This window comes from Phacochoerus africanus, chromosome 9 (genome assembly GCF_016906955.1).
Source record: "Phacochoerus africanus isolate WHEZ1 chromosome 9, ROS_Pafr_v1, whole genome shotgun sequence".
Taxonomy (NCBI): Eukaryota; Metazoa; Chordata; class Mammalia; order Artiodactyla; family Suidae; genus Phacochoerus; species Phacochoerus africanus.
In genome coordinates this window covers 9,599,974-9,626,639 of record NC_062552.1, presented here as the reverse complement: position 1 = coordinate 9,626,639, position 26,666 = coordinate 9,599,974, and the positions used below count along the sequence as shown (strand labels likewise).

The 26,666-nt window shown below is 48.7% G+C and overlaps 1 protein-coding gene across 4 annotated transcripts in view; it reads right to left on the bottom strand.

Annotated features, from left to right (window-relative positions):
- PHACTR1 (phosphatase and actin regulator 1) overlaps positions 1 to 26,666 on the bottom strand; it is a 321,038-nt gene that overhangs the window by 66,262 nt on the left and 228,110 nt on the right. For 3 of the 4 annotated variants that reach the window (XM_047794426.1, XM_047794427.1, XM_047794424.1), the window contains exons 5-6: positions 24,444 to 24,650; positions 8,442 to 8,763 (exon numbers count right to left, since the gene is read on the bottom strand). In XM_047794426.1, the coding sequence (XP_047650382.1) occupies positions 8,442 to 8,763; positions 24,444 to 24,650 (529 nt within the window). The remainder of the gene's footprint in view (positions 1 to 8,441; positions 8,764 to 24,443; positions 24,651 to 26,666) is intronic. The other variant, XM_047794425.1, reaches the window with a different exon arrangement.

Here is a 26,666-nt window from a genome sequence, read left to right as displayed (position 1 = left end):
AGACCAAGCAGGAGACACATAAATTGAGAGGATAACAGCACCTCTCAGAGCCCTTCCCCCAACCCCCGCCACATTTTCCCCATCATTTCTTTTCCTTTCTTTTTTTCTTTCTTTCTTTTCTTTTTTTTTTTTTTTTTTGCTTTTTAGGGCTGCACTTGCAGCACATGCAAGTTCCCAGGCTAGGGGTCAAATCAGAGCTGTAGCTGCCGGCTTAACACCCCAGCCACAGCAACACAGGATCAGAGCCACATCTGCAATCTATGTCCCAGCTCTCGGCAACACCAGATCCTTAACCCACTGAACGAGGCCAGAGATCAAACCTGCATCCTCTTGGATACTAGCTGGGGTCTTAACTCCTCCCCACCATTTAAACAGTCACATGTTTCTAAGAAATCCTTAGACTTTGAAAATGAGACACTTGTACCTTTCATGTTCATTACCGGTGAGGGAGAGGCAGCTTATTTTTCATAATTCATCAAGAACCAAATGCCAAGACATCTATAACAGCTCAGGGTCATTACAACTCGGTCCCTTTTCAGGAGAACTTCACTATCATCTTTCTCACCATCAGGTGGTAACAGGTAGATAACACGGTAGAGCATCGTGGCTACTCCCTGGGCACAGGATTGCCTGTTACCAAGCACCTTTGTTGCTCTCACAGGAAACCAGGGGTGGGGTTTGCAATTAAAAATCACTGACCATTGGAGTTCCTGTCGTGGTGCAGTGGTTAACGAATCTGACTAGGAATCATGAGGTTGCGGGTTCGATCCCTGCCCTTGCTCAGAGGGTTAAGGATCCATCGTTGCCGGGAGCTGTGGTGTAGGTTGCATACATGGCTCGGATCCCACGTTGCTATGGCTGTGGTGTAGGCTGGCGGCTATGGCTCCGATTCGACCCCTAGCCTGGGAACCTCCATATGCCACAGGAGCGGCCCTAGAAAAGGAAAAAAGACAAAAAAAAAAAAATCACTGACCATTTTAATCCTTAATCTTCCTTGAAAATACCTGGGAGCCATTGCACCATTTCTAAAGAAAGACATGTCCCAAAGGAATCCTGCTTTCTGGCATCTAATTTTCAATTGCAAGTATTGCTAACATTAAAAAAAAAAAAAAAAAATTCATCTCCTGAAAAGGACAAAGCAAATGTATTACCCTCCAGTCTGAGGCCGAAAATGAGACTCAACTTCAACAGGAACGGCTTTTGTCATTTCAACTGCACAGGGTTATAAAGAGAGTTTTCAGAGAGAACAGGGAACAACCAGATGTTTTCTTCTCGGGGCCCCAAAATGTGTGAGAAATTACGCTACAAATGCCAGTGCCCGAGGCCGGAAAATGACAGAAATAACCAGTGAAACCCAAGAAAATAGTGAAACAGATTCATTTTAGGAAAGCAGGCACCAACTGTGTGTTTTATCATGGCCTTCTAAGATAAGAGACTCAATATTAGAGCTTTTTTTTTTTTTTTTGTATGTAGGACTGAAGTCAGCAGGAAACGATGCTGTTTTATATATAGACTTGGGGACTGAGCTTTCCTGAGTGAAGAATGTGTTTGGAGCTGCTTCCTCCTCCTTCCCCCCCAGCGGTGGTGATGAATGTAAATTAATTCATTCACTTTCCTTTCTCTGTCCTTCGAGGGACTGATAAGCCACATTTCTGAAACAGGGTCTGGGGCCAGGATGTGATGAATAAAACCATAAGACATCCAGAGCCTAACCCACAGTTTCTCCATTTCTTTTTTTTTTTTGTCTTTTTGTCTTTTTGTTGTTGTTGTTGTTGCTATTTCTTGGGCCGCTCCCGCAGCATATGGAGGTTCCCAGGCTAGGGGTTGAATCGGAGCTGTAGCCACCGGCCTACGCCAGAGCCACAGCAACGCGGGATCTGAGCCACGTCTGCAACCTACACCACAGCTCACGGCAACACCGGATCGTTAACCCTCTGAGCAAGGGCAGGGACTGAACCTGCAACCTCATGGTTCCTAGTCGGATTCGTTAACCACTGCGCCACGACGGGAACTCCAGTTTCTCCATTTCTGATGGAGGAACCCGACGGCAGTTTTCTACAGCTTTGACCCCAGACATCAGCAAACGTCCCAGGTCAGGCCTGGCTGGCTGTGCTGCCAGGAGAGTGCGATGCACGTGGAGCGAGGACCACGTTTGGGTCCCAGCCGGGTCATGGATGAATGGAGCATCTCGGGCTCTTGGTTCCTTGCCAGGAAAATGGAGAGCCCTTTGGGCCCAGCTCAAAGGCGAGATCAGAGGCTAATGCTTCGTAAACATCCATGTCGGGAGTTGCTGTTTTAGCAACGGATGTACTTAAACACCAGCAATTTGCCATAAACCAATCATGATGGAGATTATCTTTTGCTTGAATCAACACACTTCCTGTAGCTTTCAAAATACTGTTGGCCTGCAAAGTCTTTTTGGACAATGATTTCCAAGAAGATCAAAGAATCAATACTTATTCTCTGGGCAAGGGCCGGGGCGGGTACCTACTGATGGACACATAGAAATTCGGGGCAGATTCTCTCTTGTAAAAATACACTTCCTTTTTGGATCCTCTTAAGACGTGCTAATAATTTGTCGAATCTCGTTGTTACCTTCCTCTGCCCACCAGCCTGGCACAGAGGGACCCGTCTTGCTCAGGGTCCCATTCTCTTCCTCTGAAATCTCATCAAGCCCCTTCGAATAGCAATTAAAGTGCAAAACAACGTCCTCACGCAGCCACTTACAGATGATAAGTACACGCTGTAAAATTCAAGTACTGACCTAGAGAAAGAGATAGATAACTCTAGCCTCGAAAGCTCAGGGATAAACGTCTCACCAGAACTGCATGAGATTTCATCCACAGAAGAAAGAGAATTGGTCCCTGCAAACACATCTTCTTTGAGACTATATGCCACGTGCTATGTGTGATGAACAAAATCCCGAGCTGCTTCAAATAAATACCCCTTTGCAAGCAAATAACACTTGGGTATCCAGAGGTTCAGAATTGCTCAGGTACCAAGGCCCATCTGCTCCTCTTCACGAAGATGCTGGCTTGCAGGTGGCAACACTGACATAAACCAAGGCAGGAATTATGTCAGGCTGTTAAGCCTGAAAGAAACCCCAGAGGCCATTGAGTTCAGGACCAAGAATTATTCTTTAGAATTTCCTGGGACCCTGGAGGCCACATGAAGAAAAGTCATTATCACTCTGCACTGTTTTGATACTAGAATTATAAGGGAACTGTGATCTTTGAAAGGCCTAAAGATAATTACGGAATAACAGAATTACAAAGATTGAAGGGATTCGAGGGGCTACAGATTTCAATTTCTTCTATCCAAGGTGGAAATCGCTCCTTTTTCAATATTTTTGACAGGTAGTAATTTCATCTCTTGCTGAGGCATGCAGCGCTCTGTAAGAGTTGCTAAGAGTACAGAATGGTTCTGGAAGCCTTTCTGGGTCTAGTTGACTATCACTGGCTGTGTTAACAGAGAGGTACAGCTAACATTCCAGGAAAGGTGAAACCATTCTATTTCTAAAAATAGTCACATTAGCGTTAACTTCACTGCAACTAACATGGAGTTATAGGGTCGGACAGGGCTTTTTCTTTAGGAAGCACACAGGAAACCATTTGGGACAGCTGCCAGCCTGATCTTTTTAAAAGATCTGTGTTCTCTCCATGAGTTCCTAGGTTTTTCCTTATGTCAGATTATAACCTTCTGTCATTTCCCTCATTCTCCATGACAAGTCCTCTAAAAACTTGGAGAATAACTGTCAAATTCCTGCCTTTTTTTCCATTCTGGCCACACCTACAGCATACTGAAGTTCTGGGGCCAGGGATCAGACCCATGCCACAACAGCAATCCAAGCCACAGCAGCGACAAGGCTGGGCCCTTAACCCACAGAGCCACCAGGGAACTCCTCCTGCCTTTTCTTATGAAAAAATCTCATCACCCATTTGACGATGGTGTATCTATCACTCCTTCCTCTAATCTGCCTAGAATACTCTCTTAGTCCCTTTTCTCCCTCTTCTCCTGGTTCTGCCTTTGAGGTTTTGGTTTCTATCTTTCAGACCGCAATGCTGCAGAGAAGCCCATCCACCAGGCGACCCCTGGGTGCTCTCTCCTCCTTCCCTGCACCCCCACTGGTGTTGACTCAGCAGTTCATGCTCCCATCAGACTAAGCCACACTGGGGGCAGCCTCCCTCTGTATTTTGTTCACGGCTGTATCCCTGGAGCCAATGACAGAGCCTCATCCAGAAAAGTGCTCAATAAAAAAATCGTTCATTGATCATCTGGTTACCTAAGGAAACACCAACACCTACGTTTTTCTTTGCTGGGCCTGTTTTTCATTCCAGGGCTACACACCTTTAGCATCAGCAGTTGCATGACATTTTGGCCTGCCAAATGTCAGAGCTTTCCTATCTGTTCAGGGATTCTGGGGTAGGAAAAAGTAGAGGAAGAATGAGTTTCTTAGAAATGTATTTATTTGCCCGCTTTTTTTTTTTTTTTAAGGCCCACAAGCATGGCATATAAAAATGCCCAGGCCAGGGACTGAATCCAAGCCGTAGCTGTGACCTACGCTGTAGCTGCAGCAATGCCGGATCCTTTACCAGCCTGCACCAGGCCAGGACTGAACCCCTGCCTCCTCAGTGACCTGAGATGCTGCAGTTGGATACTTAACCCACTGCGCCACAGCAGGAACTCCTACTTGTCTACTTTTAAGGGTCATGTGTAATAAGTAAATTTATCTCTGTAGAACTAAATGTACGATACTTAGAATTTCCCAAAAGCCAGGAGTTCCCATCGTGGCCCAGTGGTTAACAAACTCGACTAGTATCCATGAGGATGCAGGTTTGATCCCTGGCCTCACTCAGTGGGTTAAAGATCCAGCATTGCCGTGAGCTGTGGTGTAGGTTGCAGATGGGGCTCTGGTCCTGTGTTGCTGTGGCTGTGGCGTAGGCTAGTGGCTATAGCTCCGATTTGACCCTTAGCCTGGGAACCTCCATATGCTGCAGGTATGTCCCTAAAACGATCAAAAAACCCCCCAAAAAAAACAACAAAAAAAAAACACCTAAGCCAAAATCCAGTGGGTGAAAACAAAACACATTAAAAAGATTATTTGGGGAGTTCCCATCATGGTGCAATGGAAATGAATCCAACTAGGAACTATGAGGTTGCAGGTTCGATCCCCGGCCTCACGTAGTGGGTTTAGGATCCAGCGTTAACGTGAGCTGTGGTGTAGGTCGCAGATGCAGCATTGCTGTGGCTCTGGCATAGGCCGGCCACTACAGCTCTGATTAGACCCCTAGCCTGGGAACCTCCATATGCCATGGGTGTGGCCCTAAAAAGACAAAAAAAAATATTATTTAGCTGTTGATATGCATAAATGATAACAGTAACACAAACTCAACATTTTGCTCTTTGAGTTTAAACTCAGAGATTTCAATTATTCTTTCCACGTGGACCTGCTTGGTTTACTATCTAATACATTCCTTCCTCTGATCTGCCTCGGACATCTCCACAGTCCCGTAATTCTTACATAACGTGGGTCCTGTGAGACCTCAAAGCTCAAGAGTGAAAAAGAAGACTACAAATGCTGCAAGTAACCTAACTATCCAGCGGTAGGGACAGGGTTAACCATCAAGGAGCCACCTCAGCAACTCCCGGGGGCATCACCTTCACGCATCATGCAAACAGTCCTTCACTCATTCAAAGCCGTTCTCCCACCTTGTTCGATTGAGAAGAGCGGGAAGAAAAGTAAAAGGCAAATGCGGAGCATCCGGTGGCAAAAAATGCCATGAAACGCTGCCAAAGAACCACGCGGGGCTGGGGCCTAGGCTGTGTTGGGAGGAGGGTTGTGATTTTAAATAGAGAGATCAGGGAGGGCTTCACTGAGGAGGTGGCTAGAGCCCCAACGCCGGTCGCTCTGACCTGACCTTTGATCAGCGGGGGAGACTGGCGGATACCTGGAGGGAACAGCTCTCTCAGCTGAGGGAACAGGTAGTGCAAAGGCCCTTTGTCAGGAGGCATCAAGCACGTCCAAGGCCACGTGGAAGGAGAGAGAAAGCAATGAGGGAAGAGGAGATGAAGACAGGGAGACGACAGGACCCCAGGCCACCACGGCAAGGACTTTGCTCCTTTGCTCTTTGGGAGCTGGAAGACCCGGGAGCATTTGATACACGCTGCATGTTCCCTGCTGGCCTGAGGAAAGCAGCTGTGCTGTAGCGGAAAGAGTGATGCGTCTGCAGGAGGAAGACCCAGCCTTGACGGTTCAGGCCCTGGACTTACTACCCAGCGCAAAATGTCTATGGCAAAGGACCAGTATGGTTGGGTGGCTGGTTGACTTAGCGTATTTGAATTTTCAATGCATCACCAACTGAAGCTTTCAAAAAATGCAATGAAAACGCACAATGAATAAAATCGCTTGTTATTTTAAGACGTAAAATTATTCTATCAAGTTGCTAGGAAGATATCAAAAAGCGGGCTCTCCGTTTTTCAACAACTTCTGCAGATGAGAACCAAGATTCGGGCCCCCCCTTGGAGGGGCTGGCGTTGGGCCCTCGGCCTCTCTTAGTGACTCAGTCTCCCTTAGTGACTCGGCCTCCCTTAGCTGACTCAGTCTCCCTAGGTGGCGTGAGGGTTAAGGTGCTAAAAGTGTGTGATCGGCTATAAAGTGCCATCTAAATTTTCAATTATACTGTCCTCATTAGCCACAGCAGTAGGTGAAAATCATGGCAGCGGGCCAAATACATTATTTTTTTCCAGTGAGGACAGATATTAACATGAACCTATCAAGTCCGAATTTTAGACGTAACAACTTCCCTTGGAGTCGTTAATTTCCCAAACATGGAGACCTTGGCTGACACGGAGGAAGCGAGAAAGCCACCGAGAGTCAGGAAATTACAGCAGCGACATCCCGACTGTGTCCATCTCGCCCCTGGCTCTCTGCCTGCTGACTGGCTGGGCTCCAGGCTGCGGTTTGCCCACCTGCAGGACCCAGCGAACTGACGTGGGACAGGCGTTCAAGACCCCAGCGCAGACACACCCTCATGCCAGATCCCAGAACTTCCTTTTTGTCACGCCAGGGAACGAGGTCAGGCTACACGCCCTGGAACTGGGCTGGGAAACCTGAGCCCCCTCTTGGGCACAAGGGGGTGATATGTGCGCACACACACATGCATGCACACATGTGCACGCACGACTCAGAATCAGCACGAGGATGCCCTGGGTGGTGGGGAGTCACGGTCCCCACTGCAGGGCTGACCCTGGACCCTCTTGGCCGACCTCCCGGAAATGCTGTTGAGAGGCAGATTCTGGTGAAAGAGGGGCCTGGCCCAGCTGTTGGTAAATATTAGAGGCTCAAAGGCACCTAAGCCAACGGCAGTATTGCACTTCCTCCATCAGCAGGAACAAGGGTGGACCTCTCCACTTCCCAGCCCTCTGGTTTCCACCACGGCCCTGCCAGCTCGCCTCTCTTCTTACTCTATATTTGCATTGTTTTCAACATCATGGAAGTTATGGACACAAAATAAAAAATTAGGCAGTACAGAAAGACAGGAAGTAGAAAAATAAGATTTTCTCTCCATCTCCCTGCCATGGGGTTACCACATTACTGATTATGTGTAAATGCTTCCTAAAAATGTCAAGGCCTATGGATTCATAATAGAAGCTTGTTAAATATCTATCTGGCTATATATATATATACACACACACACACATATATATATACACACACACATATATATATATACATATACACACATTTTCTCCCTCCCTCCTTCTTTCTTTCTTTCTAGGGCCACACATGCAGCATATGGAGGGTCTCAGGCTAGGGTGTCAGATCAGAGCTGCAGCTGCCAGCCTGCTCCACAGCCACAGCAACACAGGATCCTTAAACCACGGAGTAAGGCCAGGGATTGAACCTGGATTTTTTTACCTCTGAGCCGCAAGAGGAGCTCCACCATTTTCTTTTTCTTTTGCCTTTTCTAGGGCCGCACCCATGGCACATGGAGAGTCCCAGGCTAGGGGTCTAATTGGAGCTGTAGCGGCTGGCCTACACCACAACCACAGCAACTCGGGTTTCGAGCCACGTCTGCGACCTACGCCACAGCTCACGGCAATGCCAGATCCTTAACCCACTGAGCAAGGCCAGGGATTGAACCTGCAACCTCATGGTTCCTAGTCGGATTCGTTAACTGCTGAGCCACGACGGCAACTCCCAACATTTTCTTTTTGATAAATGTGATTGTTCCATAGTTTGGCAACTGGCAACACTGTTTTTCTCTTTCATACATTCCTTGCCACTGAAATTTTGGTCTGATTTTACTTTCAAACTCCCAGCCCCACAGCTGGGGTGAGCTTTGCAAGGGTCTTCTCCCTCCTTGGTCAAGGTCAGATCCCCAACCCCCACCCTGCCAGTCCTCCCCTCCTGCCCCCCCCACCCCCCAATCCCCTATTACCTTTCCAGCCTCTGCATGGTCATGGCCAGCGTTTTGTTCAGCTCGTCTATCATCCTGCAGCCCGAGGGGTGCAGCGGGAGGGAGCCGGTGGTGGAGGGGTGGTGCTGGCCGAGGCTGCCATACTGCAGCTGGTGCTGGATCTGGGACGGCAGGACGGTGTGGTGGTGCTGGGCGCTGCCCTGCTGGCCACCCTTCTGGGCCGCGTAGGATGCCAGGGAGAGGTCTGGCCCCCCCACGGGCATACAGATCATGACTTTCTTTGGAGGTAGTGGAGGTGACAGCTTCACTGGCAGACAAGGCAATTTCACAGGGGCACCAGGATCTGTGGCAGAAGGAGGGCGAGAGGCAGATGTGAGTTTGGGAGGCATCAGGAAAAACCTCGAACCCCACAGGTGTCCACGTGGGGACCATGGGCCTCGACGCAAAACCCGTCACCTGAAGAACCGGCAGGTGTGTGCTACGCAACACACATCCACCAGCTCTCAGTTCCTGCTCAAAGCACACTGGCCCCAAGGGCCCTCAGGGACCCAGGTGTTGGCAGTGTCTGTCACCGCTGTCAGGCTGAGGCTCCCCAGCAGCAGGAGGGGGAGGGGTGCCCTCCTCTGCTCATGGAAACCCATGGACCTTCCGAGAGGCCTCTTCTAGAAAATGCACGAAGCCTATAGTTTTGCCATTGTGAAAACATCCCCTGGGCCACCACTTTCCAACAGGCAGGGGGTGAGAAGCCAGCTCAAGGGTCAAGTCCACCAAGAGGTGCTTCAACGCCACCAACCTGAATTTCCTCCTCTGGGGATGATCACCCCACTTACGAGGATGCTTTACAGGGTTCACGGTCATACAGAGGCTTAGCTGTCCCAGGTATGGACTTGGTGTGAGCACGGTGGCTGGGCTGGCCGGCCTACTCATGTGGCATCCAAATGTATGGGGGGGGGGGGGGCTGTTCCAACTGTATGAGGCTCTGACAGGCCCTCTGGGGACTTGGTGGCACCTGCACACACCCCACCCCTTGGTTCGGTGACAGTGGCACTGATGCTTCCCAGAGATGTTCCAAGTTGCGTGGGTGTGGGTGTGGGTGGGTGGGTGGCATCTGGGAGATGAGCTTGCAGTCTCCTGTCCGTACCTCATATTCCTAGACATCATCTCTCCTTGGGGGCTTGGGGGTCCATGGCTGAGTCCCGGGGTTGCAGGTGCCTGGGACAAGCCAGGAAGGGCAGGGGCGGGAGGGGGCGGGGGGGGGGGCACTCCTGACTTCATGCCCCACCCCCCTCACCCCATACACACTTGGTCTCTGAAGCCTTGGATTTTTCTTCAACTCTCTGCCCGAGTGTGGCCTTCTCCAGTTTAATGGCCACAGCTCCACCAAAATGACCTTCCCAGGCACACATCTGATGATGTCACCCTTCAGTTTAAAACCTACCAAAGGCCTGGAAAGACAGCCCAACTTCCAGACACGTCATCAAGGCTCCTTTGAGCCCCCCTTCACCTCTGGGATGTCGGCTCCGGTTCCCCCAGCCGGAAACAACCTCGCCTATCACAGCTGAAAAGCTGCTTCTCTCATGTTCTGTTTTTGCTTTTTAGGGTCGCACCCATGGCACATGGACGTTCCCAGGCTAGGGATCCAATCAGGTCTGCAGCTGCTAGCCTACGCCATAGCCACAGCCACAGCCACAGCGACACGGGATCCAAGCCGTGTCTGTGACCCACACAACAGCTCAGGGCAATGTTGGATCCTTAAACCACTGAGTGAGGCCAGGCATTGAACCCGTAGCCTCATGGATACTAACAAGTTGGGTTCGTAACCGCTGAGCCACAACAGAAACTCTTGTTTCTCTCTGGTGGCACCTGCTTCACTCCCATGGATTTCACCTCCTTGCTGGCCTACGTTCAGTCTCCATCTTCAGCTAAGCCCCATGGGGGGCCTTTGCCCCCTCACATTCTCACGGTGGCAGCTGCGCCTTCCCCAGTGGCCTCCAGGCTCCGCCCCTCTGCAGATTTCCTCTCCTGTTTCACCCCAGGCCCCTCCCCGGGGATCGGCTTCCTTTTCTCCCCGTTACGCACAGGTACCTCCTCACTCCTAAACCGCTGGGCTCCCCAAACCACCTGCTGTCTCAACCCCCTGAGCCTTGGTGACTCGGTCTTCTGGTTGGTCTCCTGGGTTAATCCCGCCTGTCGCTTCAAGATTCAGCTCAGCTGTTACCTTTCCTGATGGTCACCCCCTCCTTCCTCCTGCAGCCACTGGACCCTCTTTGGTTTGGGGCTAGGTCAGTGCCAACAACAATGGGGGTGACGATGACGATGACAATGAGAATTACAGCCACTCCTGCCACATGCTTACTGCGGGCCAGTGTTCTGAGAGCTTTTCCTGTCTCACCAACCTAATCCCCTCAACAAGCCTGTGAAGCCGACCCTATCAGCATCTCACTTCTACAGATGCAGGACTTGGACTCCAAGGACATTGCACTCTGCTTCCGGGGTACACAGGTGTCCCTCCCAAAAGGAGCAGGGGCTGTGAAGAACTTGTCACTACAGCCTGAGCATCTCGTCTGGTGCCCCAAACACCAAGCAGGAGGCTCAAAACATGTTTATAGAATGAGCTGAAGCTGTGTGATGCTTTACCTGGGGATATAAATTCACACCTTCTCCAAAAATCAATACCCTAGGAGGGAGAGGTGAGCCCAAAATGGATCGACATTTTAGGATCAGGTCATTGTGGCTGTGTGGACAGTAAGCTGCCAACCTCACCGCTGAGATACAGAAAAGCGTAATAGGAGCTCCCGTGGTGGCTCAGTGGTAACACACCCGACTAGCACCCATGAGGAGGTGAGTTTTATCCCTGGCCCCACTCAGTGGGTTAAGGATCTGGTATTGCCATGAGCTGTGGTGTAGGTCATAGACATGGCTTGGACCTAGCGTTGCTGTGGCTGTGGTGTAGACAGGCAGCTGCAGTTCTGATTTGACCCCTAGACTGAGAACTTTCATAGGCCAAGGGTGAAGCCCTAAAGAGACAGAAAGGAAGGAAGGAAGAGAAAAGTGCAATAATTCCAGGGGTCCTGATCAAATAGCTCCCCTAACACCCAAGTGCGAACCAGTCATAACCACGAGGCTCCCTCCTCGAAGGCTCATCCTGTTGGTTATGATCCTCCAGTTACAGGACACAGGGTCACCCTGGGCAGGACCGAAGCAGCTGGTACTAATTCCAAGGGTGATGAGATGCAGAAACTCACCACCTCCACCTGGGTCCTGTGACTGAAGGATGATGCATCCCCTCGGCTGTCGGCAGCCTTGACGCGCACCTGGGAAATACAATGTGTCCTCAAGTGTTTAGGCTTTTCACCCGGGGGCCCTTCACCCATGATTTCTTCATTTGTGGGTCTGTCTTGGGCAGCAGGTGGTCATTCACGTGGGCAGGAGAAAGGAGAGCCAGGAGGGCAGAACTGTCTGCCCAGGCAAGGACACTGATGACATTGGGTTCCACCCATCTTGCTAAACTCTAACTTCCTGCACGCCCAGTATTTCTCATCACTGCTTCCAGAGCAAAACGTACTTGGCTTCATCACTGGAAAAATGGCCAAGTGGATGCCAGGAATGCTAACGACATGGGCAAGGAAGACAGGGCCAACAAGATCAAGCTGGTGGAGGCGGCTCCTTATATCCCTGTTGGGTGGGCTTCTCTATTTCACGGACATCGTTTAAGAAGACGTCAAGGACATTTTAGACAAGTTGGCCTCTCTTCCAAAACTCGTCTCAATCAACTGATACTTAATCAAACGTCTAGCTTTTCCGACAGAGTTGATTCAATGCGCTAGATTCCTCTTTCCCTTTTCTAGGGGATTTTTTTTTTTCTTTTGTCTTGTTCATCTTTTTAGGGCTGCACCCTTGGCATATGGAGGTTCCCAGGCTAGGGGTCGAATCAGAGCTGTAGCTGCCGGCCTATGCCCCTGTTACAGCAACGGGGGATCGGAGCTACGTCTGCAACCTACACCACAGCTCACAGCAACAATGCATCCTTCACCCACTGAACGAGGCCGGGGGTCTAACCCGCATCCTCACGGATACTAGTAGGGTTCATTACCGATGTGTTATGATGGGAACTCTTCTTGCCGATTTTTGAGTTGCCTCATGTATGCTGTATACATTTATTAAACAAAGAAACATATACCCAATACTCTTCGCTGTTTAAGGGGGCACTGACATCTTCGAATTAAGTCAGGGTAAAATGGGATTGTACTGCATGCCACCAATGTTTTTTTCTAAGATGTCAAATGCTTAAGGCAGTGATTCTCTCAGGGAGGTGGAGGAGGGGCAGATTCCTGGCCCTCACTTTCGCGGATTCAGATTCAGTAAGTTTACACTGGGGCCCAGGGGTCCAGTTTGTAAATAAGGCTCCAGATCACTCTGACCTAAGTGGAGACCACGCTTCGAGAAAGTTCTATTAAGGTAGAACTTATAAACTGGTTTCTCCAACACGAAGGATCTGCCAATAAGCAAAGTGTGGCCCATGGACCAAAAGCAGGAGCACAAGCTCGTGGGGGCGTGTCATAAACGCAGCGTCTCAAGGCCCAGCCCAGATCTTCTGACTCAGAATCTGCATCACCACAAGGTCCCCAGAGGACTTCAATGCACAATCCCATAGAGAAGCCATCCGCTCGGAGCTTCGTTCCTCTGTGAAGACGCGGCTCCCTCCACTGGCAAAATGACAAGGGCCCAGGGCCTTGTGGAGGTGCTTGTTCTCTGAGGGCTGGGCAGGGGCTGCTGGAGGCAGAGGGTAGAGCTGCCTAGAGAAATCACCACGAGCTTAGATCTCAGAAGAGTTGGGGTTTTCTTTTTCTTCTTTTTTTTTCCTTCACACCCACAACATGAAGTTCCCATGGTGGCTCAGTGGTAACAAACCCAACTAGGATCCCTGAGGATGCGGGTTTGATCCCTGGCCTTGCTCAGTGGGTTAAGGATCCGGCGTTGCTGTGAGCTGTGGTGTAGGTCACAGATGCAGCTCGGATCCTGCATTGCTGTGGCTGTGGTGTAGGCTAGCAGCTGTAGCTCTGATTCAACCCCTAGCCTAGGAACCTCCATATACCACAGATGCGGCCCTAAAAAAAAAAAAAAAAAGTTGTTCCAGTGCCAGGGATTGAACCCATGCCACAGGTGTAACCAGAGCTGCAGCAGTGACACCACCACATCCTTAACCCACTGAACCACGAGGGACTACCAAGAGTTGGGGTCTAACCCCAGCTCCGAAACCAAGAAGCCATGTTATTCTACCCAAGACATTTATCTTTCCTGAGCCTCAGTTTTCCCATCTGTAGAAAGGGAGCACTGTCTACCTTCTAGGTCTGTTATGAAAAGTAGATGGATGACCCTCTACTAAGGTAGAACTTCCAGCTAAGAGGACGAGCGGGCTGAAACCGGCCTGCGGTCTGTCCTGGTAGAGGTCTGAGTCACCCCACAGGAAGGGCCAGCTTGGTGTCATTCATTCCTCCACAGGCACCTTTTCAAAATGTTGCAAACCCCCCAATGAATCAACAGAAGGCCTGAGTATAAAATATCTCTGGTATAGTTGCTGACTTGTACCAGGAATTCGATAAATGTAGTCTTAATTCATTCTGAAAAAATAATAGTATCTTCCAGGCTTCTCCCACAGGTCGTTGTGAGGGTCAGCAGGATAAGGATACGTGCTTTGTAAATTGCAAAGTGCGACACACATTTGCAGGGTTACGGATAGGACTCTGGCCGCCCAGTGACTAGTCCTCACCTGAAGCTTCCCAGCCTGGGCAGGGGGGGAAGACAGAAGCTGAGAAGGCGGAGGAGAGTGTGATGGGTCCATGAGACGTAAGTGCAGAGAAAAACCTGGTGAGAGGGAATCAAGTAGCAGAGCAAAGAGGCTTCTAAGGGACCATCGGAGAAGTTCCCCATGTTTGCAACCCAGCTCTGTGGGAGGAGGAGAAGGCACCTAGCCCCGCATCAATACTATGCAGCAGGATGCAGGAACCAGGAGTCAGAAAACCTGGATTCTTTGCTATGAATTAGCTAAGAAATAGGAGTTCCTGCTTTGGCATAATGGGATTGGCAGTGTCTCTGCAGCACCAAGACGCAGGTTCAATCCCTGGCCCAGCACAGCCGGTTAAAGGATCTGGCATTGTCACAGCAGCAGAATAGGTCACAAATGTGACTCAGATCTGATTCCTGGCCTGGGAACTCCATATACTGAGTGGCCAAAAATGAAAGAGAGAGAGAGAGAGAACCTCAACTTCATAGGATCCAGGCACTTTCACCTCTAAAAATCTAGGGATTAAAGATGCCTCCTTTCCCTGATAGCACCTCACTGAATAGGCTTCGCATCGCTCTGATGTGTGCTGTTTATGGCCCATGGGAGGACACACTCTACCTCCTGCATTTATAACGAGAGATGCTGGCCCTGCTGGGGCATACAAGGCGCTCTGCCTGCTGACTTAGAAATGGCTGAGTCTTCTGCAGCCAGACTGATCGAGAGGCAGTATATTTATAAAACTGCCTCTGCTGATGGAGTGGAAAGAGCAAAACCAACCAGTTCCAGAGAACAAGAAAAATAAACCCAAATGATGTCACAGAGCCATAAAACCCGAGAGGGCTGTATTTCCAAACCTGACACAGCTCTAGCTCATGACTTTGGACAAGAAAATGCAAAGCCCAGATGACTTCTGTAGCCGAGCCTGGTGCCAGAGGACAGGAGTTTATACACAGAACGAATCTGGACTAAATGAACACACCCGTAGCCTCTCATCTTTTTTTTTTTTTTTCTTTCCATTTTTGGCAGCCCCACAGCATATGGAGTTCCTGGGCTAGGGATCAGATCCGAGCTGCAGTTGCGACCTATCCCACAGCTGTGGGAATGCCAGGTCCTATAACCCCCTATGTGGGGCCAGGGATCGAACCTGTGTCCTGGCGCCTGAAAGAGGCTGCCGATCCTATTGCACCACAGTGGGAATGCCTCTTCTCACTTTTTAAGTGAAAACCTGCTGTAGAAGTGTTTCTAACTGCTGATGTATCAGATATACTTGTCGATGACAGTAGCACTTCGCGTCTTAATGAACAAAAGTGTTCTAAGAATTCCTCAGTCACCTGCCACCTGGCTGCAGTGGGTTAGAATCTCTCTGATCTCCTTTCATAGAAACAGGCATCCATCCATCCGAGGATATGAAGATGTGTACTTAGGGAGTTCCTGTTATGGCTCAGTGGAAATGAACACGACCAGTATCCATGAGGATGCAGGTTCGATCCCTGGCCTCGCTCAGTGGGTTAAGGATCCGGCATTGCTGTGACCTGTAGGGTAGCTCGCAGACACGGCTTTAATCTGGCGTTGCTGTGGCTGTGGAATAGGCCAGCCTGGGAACTTCCATATGCTGAGGGTACAGCCCGGAAAAAAAAAAAAAAAAAAAAAAGACTTGTACTTAGAACTTGAATAAGAATCCCGTATCACTAAACTATGGAATTGGATTCTCGCTGGCAGCAAGAGCAGCAGTCACAGTAGCTCCACCACTCCCGAGGGGCCAGCCTAGGGGCTCTAAGGTAATTTGGCCTTTTGGGGGGCCAGACACCTAGAAAGGCACAGTGTGCTGACTGACTCCTCGTGGTGCGAGGCAAGGAAGGGTAACAAGTGACTTGCGTTCCATGCCCTAAGCCTGGCTTCCTTCCCAAGGCAGCCCAGTGTGTGGAAACCACAGCAAACACCTGATGCTTATGAGGATTGTGTCCCAAGACCTACAGAATCCGAAAAATAGCACAGGACACTCTACCCAATCATGTGTGATAACCTATGTGGGAGAAAAGAATGGATTTATGCGTACGTCTGACGGGTTTACTTTGCTGTACACCTGAAACTAATCCCACATGGTAACTATGCTCCACTCAAAGGAAATTAAAAAAAAAAAAAACATGCCAACAAGGAACACTTCGGAACATAAAAAATTAAAATAAAAGTTGAGGGCCATTATCATACATATCACCAGCACCTGACTTCCTTTCAGAGCTACTTTCCACAAAGAAACATTTTTTTTGTTGTTTTTGTTTTTTTTGCGTTTTAGGGCTGCCCCCGCAGCATACGGAGGTTCCCAGGTTAGGGGTTGAATTGGAGCTGTAGCTGCCAGCCTACGCCACAGCCACAGCCACGTGGGATCCGAGCCGCATCTGCGACCTACACTACAGCTCACAGCAATACTGGATCCTTGAGCGCCTGAGGCCAGGGATGGAACCAGCAACCTCATGGCCTGGATTTTTTTTTTTTCCACAGCATATGGTAATTCCCAAGCTAGGGGTCAAATTACCATATGCTGTGGGAAAAAAAAAAATCCAATCGGATTTGTTTCTGCTGCGCCACGACAGGAACTCCCATTTTTGGTTTTAAAGGTACCCCTTCCAAGGCCACCTGGGGAGATGACAGCAAGTGGGGAAGAAGCTGCCTCGCTGAGATGGCAACACTGGGCAGTGCGGGAGGCTGCTCACCAGCTCCCTGGGTCGCTTGAGTGTGTCATCTCTGCAGCAATTACATTTGATTTTGTACAAGTCAAATGACACCTTATTTACTGTTGGGAAACTGCTCTCAAAGAGTCAAAACTACCGATGTCCTGATAATCATGAGAACAAACACTTGTTCCTAAGATCAGTTATTTGGTTAGAAATTATAAGTCATTGATAAAAACTCCTTCTGTTGTTTATTTCTGCAGCAATGAAGACTAGTGCTGTTGCTCCCAGGGAGCCAGGCAATGAGAGGGCCAGCCGATAGGTCACTGGGTTTTTTTTTTTTTTTTTTGGTACTCCGTGGCACACAGAGGTCCCAGGCGAGGGATCAGATCCAAGCCACAGCCTTGAACTAAGCCGCAGCTGTGGCAATGCCTGAACCTTAACCCACTGTGCCAGGCTGGGGATTGAACCCACCTTCCCGCACTCCCAAAAGGCTGCCAATCCTGTTGCGCCACAGTAGGAGCTCTAGGTCACTGGGATGTTGAACCCGAAGCTTCCACAAGACAGGTGGAGAGGAAGGGGAGCAGGTCCAGTGATGGGCAATGGAAAAGAGACGAGACTGGACAGTGCCCACCACGAGGGCGGCTGTTTGTGGCCATCCAGACAAAAGCAGAGACAGTCAAAGCCAAATTGCCAAGTCATGGAGGCCAACATCCACATGATCCAGTAGAACTGGCTGGTCTGTCTGTCAAGTCTGAACGCAGTAAATCTGGATCACACACAGTGAGATACTCCAGAGAGCTTATCCCTATGAAGAGGTGGTACATTCATGGTGACGGTACCAAGACATTCAAGAAAGATCCATAAATCTTGAAAAGAAAAAAGAGGATGGCTACAATTCCTCTCTAACTTTGTGACCATCCGGTGCATGGTATTTACACGGACACAGGACACACTCAGATTTCCTGCATTTATAGTGATGGTGGCGGCTACCAAAGAAGGAAGGTATTTCGCTGCAATCTTTGCCCTGGTCCTGGAGGTCAGAATAGAAAGCACCCTTTTGGACATGTTTTACTCAATAGATAGAACTTACGTGCACTAAGGAAAGAATTTCTGCATTTTGAGAAAAGAAAATCAATGTCCATTGACAGAGGGATGGATAAAGAAAATGCAGTACATATATACTATGGAATATTATTTTGGCCATAAAAAAAGAATGAAATAATGCCATCTGCAGCAACATGGATGGACCTAGAAATTATCATACTAAGTGAAGTTAGACAGTGAAAGACACACAGCACATGATATCACTTATATGTGCAATTTAAAAAAAGGGTACAAATGAACTTATTTGCAAAACAGAAACCGACTTAGAGACTTTGAAAAACTTACGGTTACCAAAGGGGACAGATTGCGGGGGGATGGACTGGGGGTTAGGGTTTGGCATATCCACACATAGGTATATGGAAGGATTGCCCAACAGGGACCTGCTCCATAGAACTCTACCCGGTGTTCTGTGTTAACCCATGTGGGAAAAGAATCTGAAAGAGAATGGATATGTACACATGTATAACCGAATCACTTCGTTGTACAGCAGATATTATTACACCACTGCAAATCAACTATACTTTAGGAAAACTTTTTCAAATGAAAAAAAAATAGGAGAAAAAAGAAAATCAAGACTGGAAAATGATGGAGAAGTGGTATAAAGAGTAAATTCAGGTAGGGAGTTCCTGTTGTGGCTTGGCCGTAATGAACCTGACTAGTATCCATGAGGATGTGGGTTCGATCCCTGGCCTGGCTCAGTGGGTTAAGGATCTGGCATGGCCATGAGCTGTGGTGTAGGTCGCAAACAGGGCTCAGATCTGGCGTTGCTGTGGCTGTGGTGTAGGCCGGCAGCTGCAGCTCCGATTTGACCCCTAGCTTGGGAATTACCATATGCTGTGGGAAAAAAAAAAAGAAAGAAAAAAAAACCAAAAAGAGTAACTTCAGGTAAATTTCCCATTTCTTCAAAGTAGCAGGTATCAAAGAGAAGGTAAACCTTAAACCTCTTTAAGAGGCTTCTGGGTTCCAATTCATTTTTTCTGCTAAAGGCACAGATGAGGTCCCTGTGGTCTGCTCATCATCTGTTTTCTTGTCCTTTCTGAGTAGAACACGTGGAGGGAAGGGAAGGACAGAGGCAGGAGCAGTTAGATGATTTTAGAGGGCTGGAAAAGAAGCGGACAGAGGAGAACAAAGTGGGTGGGGGATGGGATGTACGGGGGAGAAATGGGGTCAGAGAATCAGGCAACAATGGAGAGACAGAATGAAATTACAGATCAGAACATGACTGTAGAACACCTGCCTGTAGACACTGGCTTCAAAACTAGAGACACAGTTTTTTTTTTGGTCTTTTTTAGAGCCACTCCTGCAGCATATGTAGGTTCCCAGGCTAGCAGTCTAATCGGAGCTGTAGCCACTGGCCTACACCACAGCCACAGCAACGTGGGATCTGAGCTGCATCTGCGACCTACACAACAGCTCATGGCAACGTCAGATCCTTAACCCACTGAGCAAGGCCAGGGATTGAACCCAAAACCTCATGGTTCCTAGTCGGATTTGTTAACCACTGAGCCACGACGGGAACTCCCCGAGACACAGTTCTGAATGGGAATCTTGGTTTTGCCACAACAAGCTGTGGATATAGGATTCTTATTAGACATATGCTGGGGCTGAAAAATACTACCAGGCATGGATGCCATTTAGCAGGGAAATATTTGCAGTTGTAAATATTCGTAATGTTGAAGCTAGCCATCAATCAGAAAATTTCTAACCTTTTTTTTTTTTTTCTTTTGCTTTTTTAGGACAGCACCTGTGGCATAATGGGTGTTCCCAGGAAAGGGGTTGAATCACTGCAGCTGTCAGCCTACACCACAGCCACAGCAATGGGGATCCGAGTCAAGTCTGCAACCTACACCACAGTTCACAGGGATGCTGGCTCCTTAACCCACTGAGTGAGGCCAGGGATCAAACCCAAGTCCTCATGGATACCAGCTGGATTCTTAACCCGCTGAGCTATAGTGGGAACTCCCTCTAATTTCTTCAACAGATTAAAAAACACAGAGCAAAAACCAAAAAGCAAACACAACTAATGAGTCCATCATTATAAATTTTAAGAACAGCTATCTTAGCAGAGATGGTGTTAATTAATGGTTCAAGGTGAGGACTCGGGGGGGTGAACCAAAATGGGCCAAGTCCCTCTCTGGCACTTACTAGCCATGCACCATGACTAAGTCCTTTAACTTCTCTGAATTTCATTTTCCTTCTCTATGAAAAGGAAAGACTAAAGGTGATAGCTTCCACCTCATAGGACCAAATGGTACATGGTCAATTTCTGCAAAAATGGCAGCTGCCATTATAAGCCAAGTGTGAACGTCAGACTGGGACGCTCAGCTATCACCTAAGTTGACTAGCCTTCATTCAGATGGCACCGAGGAGGAACTAATCGCAGGTATCTTATACGGAGGGAACAGATTATTCATGCCATGTTTAACATTTCCCTCTGGCTGGAGAGGTGATTGATGAAGACGTAGAAAAAGCAGGAGCCAGTGTTTTTCTGCCTCAATTATCCTCTTCCTCTGGGGTCAGCCATCATCTCAAAGAAGATGCTCTTTGAGAATCATTCAGCTCAGATCGTATTCATTAGACAATCGGCTCTGCCGAGCCCTGTCCTTGCAGAATGGAAGGGAATCTGATGCCCAATAACTCCTGACCCTGTATTCCATGCCGCTGTGCAGGCTGGTGTTGGAGATGAGACGGAAGAGGATGACAACCAGAGAAGAAGAAAGAAGGCTTCTCGCTACCTGGCCGGGGAACTGAGACAATGCGTATGATGGTCTCCAAGTTAATTATGTTTTTCCTGATCAGTGGAAGCAAACGCCAAAGCAGAGATACCTCTGCATGTCTTCCCCCAATCGTGTACCCAGATGCAGCCCTGGTCCAGGCTCATGCTTCTTCCAGCACCTACCAGACCATGAACCACTGTCACTCTCTATTCATCACACCTGGTGTCTTTCAAATTGTGGCCTGTTTCCTTTCCAAAATGTCAACAGAACAACACACACTGAGAACATGCTAAAATGCATCCGTCTCAGTGTAGACTTCTAGAATTCTCAGTTTATTAATTCCTTCTGACAGGGCCCAGATGTCTCCAGAGTAATTAGAAACAGAACAGGGTGAAGGTGGCTGCCTCATGGTGATGCAGACTCATTATGACTGATGGCTCACTTATACAAATTAGGCACGTCTAATCGAATTTAAACCCGAAAGGAAAGCCCCAGACGCGTACCCCATACCCATCTGTACCTGTCTTGTCTTCGTCATATTTAGGAGGCTACCAGGTACCACATATGTTAAGGATCACCAGCTTTCCTGTATTTTTACCCATTTGACCCAAGCTCTGGGAATACAAAAGTCCTTCATGCTTCAACAATGGGCAAAGCCTCAGGCTCCCTAGAAACCATGCCCCCCCCCCCCTTTTTTTGCTTTTTAGGACTATACCTGCAGCATATGGAGGTTCCCAGGCTAGGGACTGAATCATTGCTACAGCTGCCAGGCTGGCCTACACCACAGCCACAGCAACACGGGATCCCAGCCACGTCTGCGACCTACACCACAGCTCACGGCAATGCTGGATCCCTGACCCACTGAGTGAGCCCAGGGGTCAAACCTGTGTCCTCGTGGATACTAGTCGGGCTCATTGCCCCTGCGCCACCATGGGAACTCCTCCCTAGAAACGCTTTTATCAGACTGTGCTGAACTGTAAATATTATTGAGTTACTCTGGCATTCTATTTCTGAATATTTAGTGACTAGACATTCATATTCATATATATACTACATATAGCTAACTCTCATGTATTTGTATCCACTCTGATCACCAGCACAGTATCCTGCCTCGAGTCAGGTGTGCTAAATACACATGTACTATGCGTAGGAGTTTATTTTTCAGTATTTAATCTTTCTCGAGGGAAATCAGACACCTAAGTCTCAAAAGGTACAGGGCCCTTACAACATACACAGTTTTTCTGTAGAATTAGAATTAGCAGTTCTCAGAGCAGGAATAAGTGAGAAAAAACTCAGAGATGCTTATAAAAATATAGGCCCTCTGTTGAGACGTTGTGCTTTTTACAATAAGAGGGTAACCCCTAAGGGGCCCATCATATAAACTGAGATTCCCCACCACGCATCTAACAAAACCACGCTGTGGAGTATTTACTAACCTGAGAACCAGTTCACAAGATATCACTGAGCGCAAAAAGGAGGTAATAAAAGAACAGGTACAGTAAGACTCGAATTTCATTAGATAGAGGATAGATGGACAGTGGTCGTGTCTGAGAGGGAGGCTTTTGAGGGCTTTCTTTCTTTCTTTCTTTTTCTTTTTTTGTCTTTTAGGGCTGCACCTGTGGCATATGGAAGTTCCCAGGCTAGGGGTCGAATTGGAGCTGCAGCTGCCGGTCTATGCCACAGTCACAGCAACGCAGGATCTGAGCTGCGTCTGCAGTCTACACCACAGCTCATGGCAACGCCGGATCCTAAAGCCCCTGAGTGAGGCCAGGGATCGAAACTGCGATCTCATGGATGCCAATCAGATTCGTTTCCGCTGAGCCTCAACGAGAACTCCTGAGGGCTTTTTTCCGGTGACGTTTTGTGCATTTAACTTCGGAGACACTACCATGCTATTAATGGGTTGAATGGTTCCTTTAGATGGAAATCTGCTCTTCTGAAACCACAAATGCTGACCTGGGTGGACGTGTACACTGACAGAGGAGCTGGACACAAACTTGTATTTGGATTCTAATGTGATAAAACCCAGTGCCATGTGAGACAGCCTGCCATATTCAGAGAACTAGAAATTGCGGGACACAGGGTCTGGTTGTGGCCCCTATTGCAGAATTCCCGCCAGCCCCGGAAAAGTCATTTATTTTCTTGAATCTCAGGAGTTTTTTTAAAATAAAAAATAGGTGAATATCTTCTAACCTCACCCCAAACCATGTATAGAGATCAATTAGAAATTATTTATAAAATTAGTAAACGTCACAAAAAAGGCAGTATCAGGTGGGATTATTATCAAGGTTGGAGAAACAACCCCCTGGAATTTTGAATCTCTGATTATGTACGACCTTAAGTCACAAAGCTGTATCCAATTCATGTGCTAATGTGCAGTGAATTCATGTGCTAATATGCAGTGAAGTTCAATTTCACTCCGTGCCCCATTGAACAACCACGGGTGCATTTCTTAAGTATCACCTGAACAATGAAAATATAAAAATCACTTTAGGGAAGTTCCCCTTATGGCTTAGTGGCTAACGAATCTGACTAGGAACCATGAGGTTGCGGGTTCGATCCCTGGCCTTGCTCAGTGGGTTAAGGATCCGGCGTTGCCGTGAGCTGCGGTGTAGGTCGAAGACGCAGCTTGGATCCTGCATTGCTGTGGCTGTGGTGTGGGCCAGCAGCTACAGCTCTGATTTGCCCCCTAGCCTGGGAAACTCCATATGCCGTGGGAGCGGCTCTAGAAAAGGCAAAAAAAAAAAAAAGAAATCACTTTAGGTTATTACAAGATATTGATTATAATTCCCTGTGCTTTATAGTAAATCTTTGTGGCTTATCTATTTTATGAATAGTAGTTTGTATTTGTTAATTCTGACTACATTCTGAAAAAAAAAAATAACAGAACCACTTTGCTGTATCCCTGAAACAACACAATATCGTAAATCAACTTGACTTCCAAAAAAAAGTCATTTTAAGAAAACATTCCTTAGCTGACTCTTCTTTAAATTTCTTGGAGACTTCATCGTGGCTCAGTGGTTAACGAATCTGACCATGAGGACGCAGGTTTGATCCCTGGCCTTGCTCAGTGGGTTAAGGATGGAGCATTGCCGTGAGCTTTGGTGTAGGTTGCAGACATGGCTCGGGTCCTGCATTGCTGTGGCTGTGGTGTAAGCTGGCAGTTGTAGCTCCGATTTGTCCCGTAGCTTGGGAACCTCCATATGCCATGGGTGTGGCCCTTAAAAATAAAAAAGTATTTCTCATGATATTTTGCAGATTAGTGTCCTGCTTTTTTTTTTTTTTTTTTCCCCTAAAGAGAACAGACAGCACAGACATGAACTTGAATAGAAGAAACATACAGGGCTTCAGATCAATTATTTCAAGACAAAAAATTTAAAGCTTTGGCAAACTCATTATGAAGGAATCAGGTGCTACCCTTTATCTCTGCCAAGATTGGACGGCGAATCTAATTCCCCTTGATGGGCAGAGCATCTTGATTCAGCCACATAAATGCCGAGGAACGCATCTACAGAGGCACAGACTGAGGCTCTTAGCGTACGGCCGGTGGGTGTGCTTCGCATGCTTCTGGACAAACACACAAACCCGGGTCGCCACTGCGTGTACCAGGACACACACAGAAACACCCAAATGTCCCACAGAGCCACCTCACCCAAGAGGCTTCAGATAAAAAGAAAAAAAGCAAGAAATGATCCCGTGAAGGGAAGGCAGGGCCGCGGGGGCCCCGGAAGACGTCTTGACTCACCTGTTAAGTGGTTGGCAATCCTGGCAGTGGGTTTGGGAGGCAGGGCGGGGGGCTGCTTGAGGAGTGCCAGCTGCTTCACTGGGGTCTCCTCATGGTCTCCAGGGAAAGCAGCAGGTTTTTTGGGGGGCAGTAGCAGGACTGGTTTGGCTGAAGGATCTTGGGACAGGAGGACTCCAGACTCACTGGCAGAGGGACTCTCTTCAGACACTGAGGGGACAACCACATGACACACAGTGACATTACACACACGCAGTGCAGGTGGGGCCGGGGGGGAGCCCGGGGACACAGGACAGGGACGTGGGTTAGCAACACAGCGGAGCACCAACCACTCCATGTGGTCCGGTACAGGGGGACAGTTAGAGAGAGGACACCAGAAATCCAATTAAAGCTGGGGACGTCACAGGGAGGCAGAGGCGGAAAACGGAGCGAGCTGGAAGGAGCAAGAGGGACAAACGGGAAGAAGACGCGTCCTCAAAACCATCCCGAGCCTCAGCAGATTCGATGGGTGCTCCAGAATGTGACTCACAGGACCATAGCGACAACCAGCAGATGGCGGTTGTAGCAGATCAAAGCCCCCTCTCAACCAAACCAGTGCCAGATGCTGCCATCTTCCTTTGGGCTCACTTGCCCCTTGCTGGGGAGGAAGAGTGACTGTATCCCGAGCTCTTGTTTCTGGCCACTGGGTCTCCGCATGTCCCTGCTGAGGACACCCTGGAGGCTGACACTGGGTAGGCAGCCCCCACAAGCCCAGGGCGGCTGCCCCTCTGGCTTCAGGGCCATCGGAGCTGGGCAGCAGCATCGAGGGGGCGCTCTGCAGCTGCACCTTCCGGCCCCTGCCAGCTCCTACACATCCTGACAAGGCAAAGGATGCTCTAAGTCAGCATCCTTTTTGTCTATCTTCTTCCTCTCCCTACACTTGCCAGAGGCACCGTGTTCTTGTTTGGATTCTGCCCATTTCTCACTGTTCCATGGGACTCGCCTCTTCCTCTCGCCCATGGGGGGTGGGGGGATGGACCCAGACGGGCTCCGGTTAAGAACTGTCACAGGTGGTAGCACAGGCCCTCCTGCCAGGCTGGCATCCTGGCCAATGACAAACTGAGACTCTCCAACTTTCCTAGGCTGACAGATCCCACTATGACAGTCACATTCTCTTGATTCTAATGTCAGGAGGAGGGATGGACGGAAATCTCTATTTACTGCTCTAGTGGGAACAATCTCCGCAGCTGGCGGGGGCCGGGGTGGGGGAGGTGAATGCAACTGAGAAGCATAGTCTCCCTCCTCCAGGTAAGAAGGCCTGTAGGCAACTCCTCCCCGCCCTCTTCTTCCTCCCCAACCTGGGGAGTAGTGCTCCCTGCAGCAAAGCCCTGACATCATCCTCAGGAGAAGGAAGTTCTCCCCTGTCTCAAGGGACACGATAATCAGTGCTGGACACACTGATGGAACAGTGACTCCCAGGGTCCCAGAGTGAAGCAGGGCTCTGGCTTTGGGAGAGGCCATCCCGCCCTGCCTCCTACCACCCAGGCTCCGTAATGCAGACTTTCCACCTGGTATGGAGGAAGGACCGGCCCCACTCCCCAGACTCCAGATATTCCAAGAGGCTCATCTCTTGACAGCAAGGACCTCTTCTTACTTGCTGTCGGGAGGGTCCTATCTTCTTGCTAATGAGGACCACCAGGCAGACCTTCTGAGGGAGCCAGTATTGGCCACTCCAAGGGCTTAAGACCAAAGAGGGAGTGACGGTCAGATGGCATCAAAAATCTTCTGTCAGCAGAATACAACTAAACCGGTAAATTAACACATGAATTGATTGTGTAAACTGATAAAATTTACTAAACTGATATAACCGCTAACCAGTTTATTGGGATTAGGATGCAAGGGCATACTGGGGCCTTTTGACCAGTGAATTTGACAGGTACCTTATTAGAAACACAGGACTGTTTAGCTTTATCTTAACGGAAGTGAGGGTTATAAAACAAAACAGTGACATTTTAAGTCATTACAAAACAAGACATATCTTCTTTAAAGAGATTAAGGTGATAAAAAATGTTTTTAAAGTCTGTAGAAAAATAAACGCACACATCCTCCACATTTTAATACTCCGCAGGTGCGAACTGGTCAGTTCTGACCTCCCTTCCAAGAGATTCTTATACTCAGGGTGGTGCAAAGTCGAACCTCACGTCCAGCCAGGCTGGAGGTTTGGGGACCAGCTCTGCGTCCACCAGG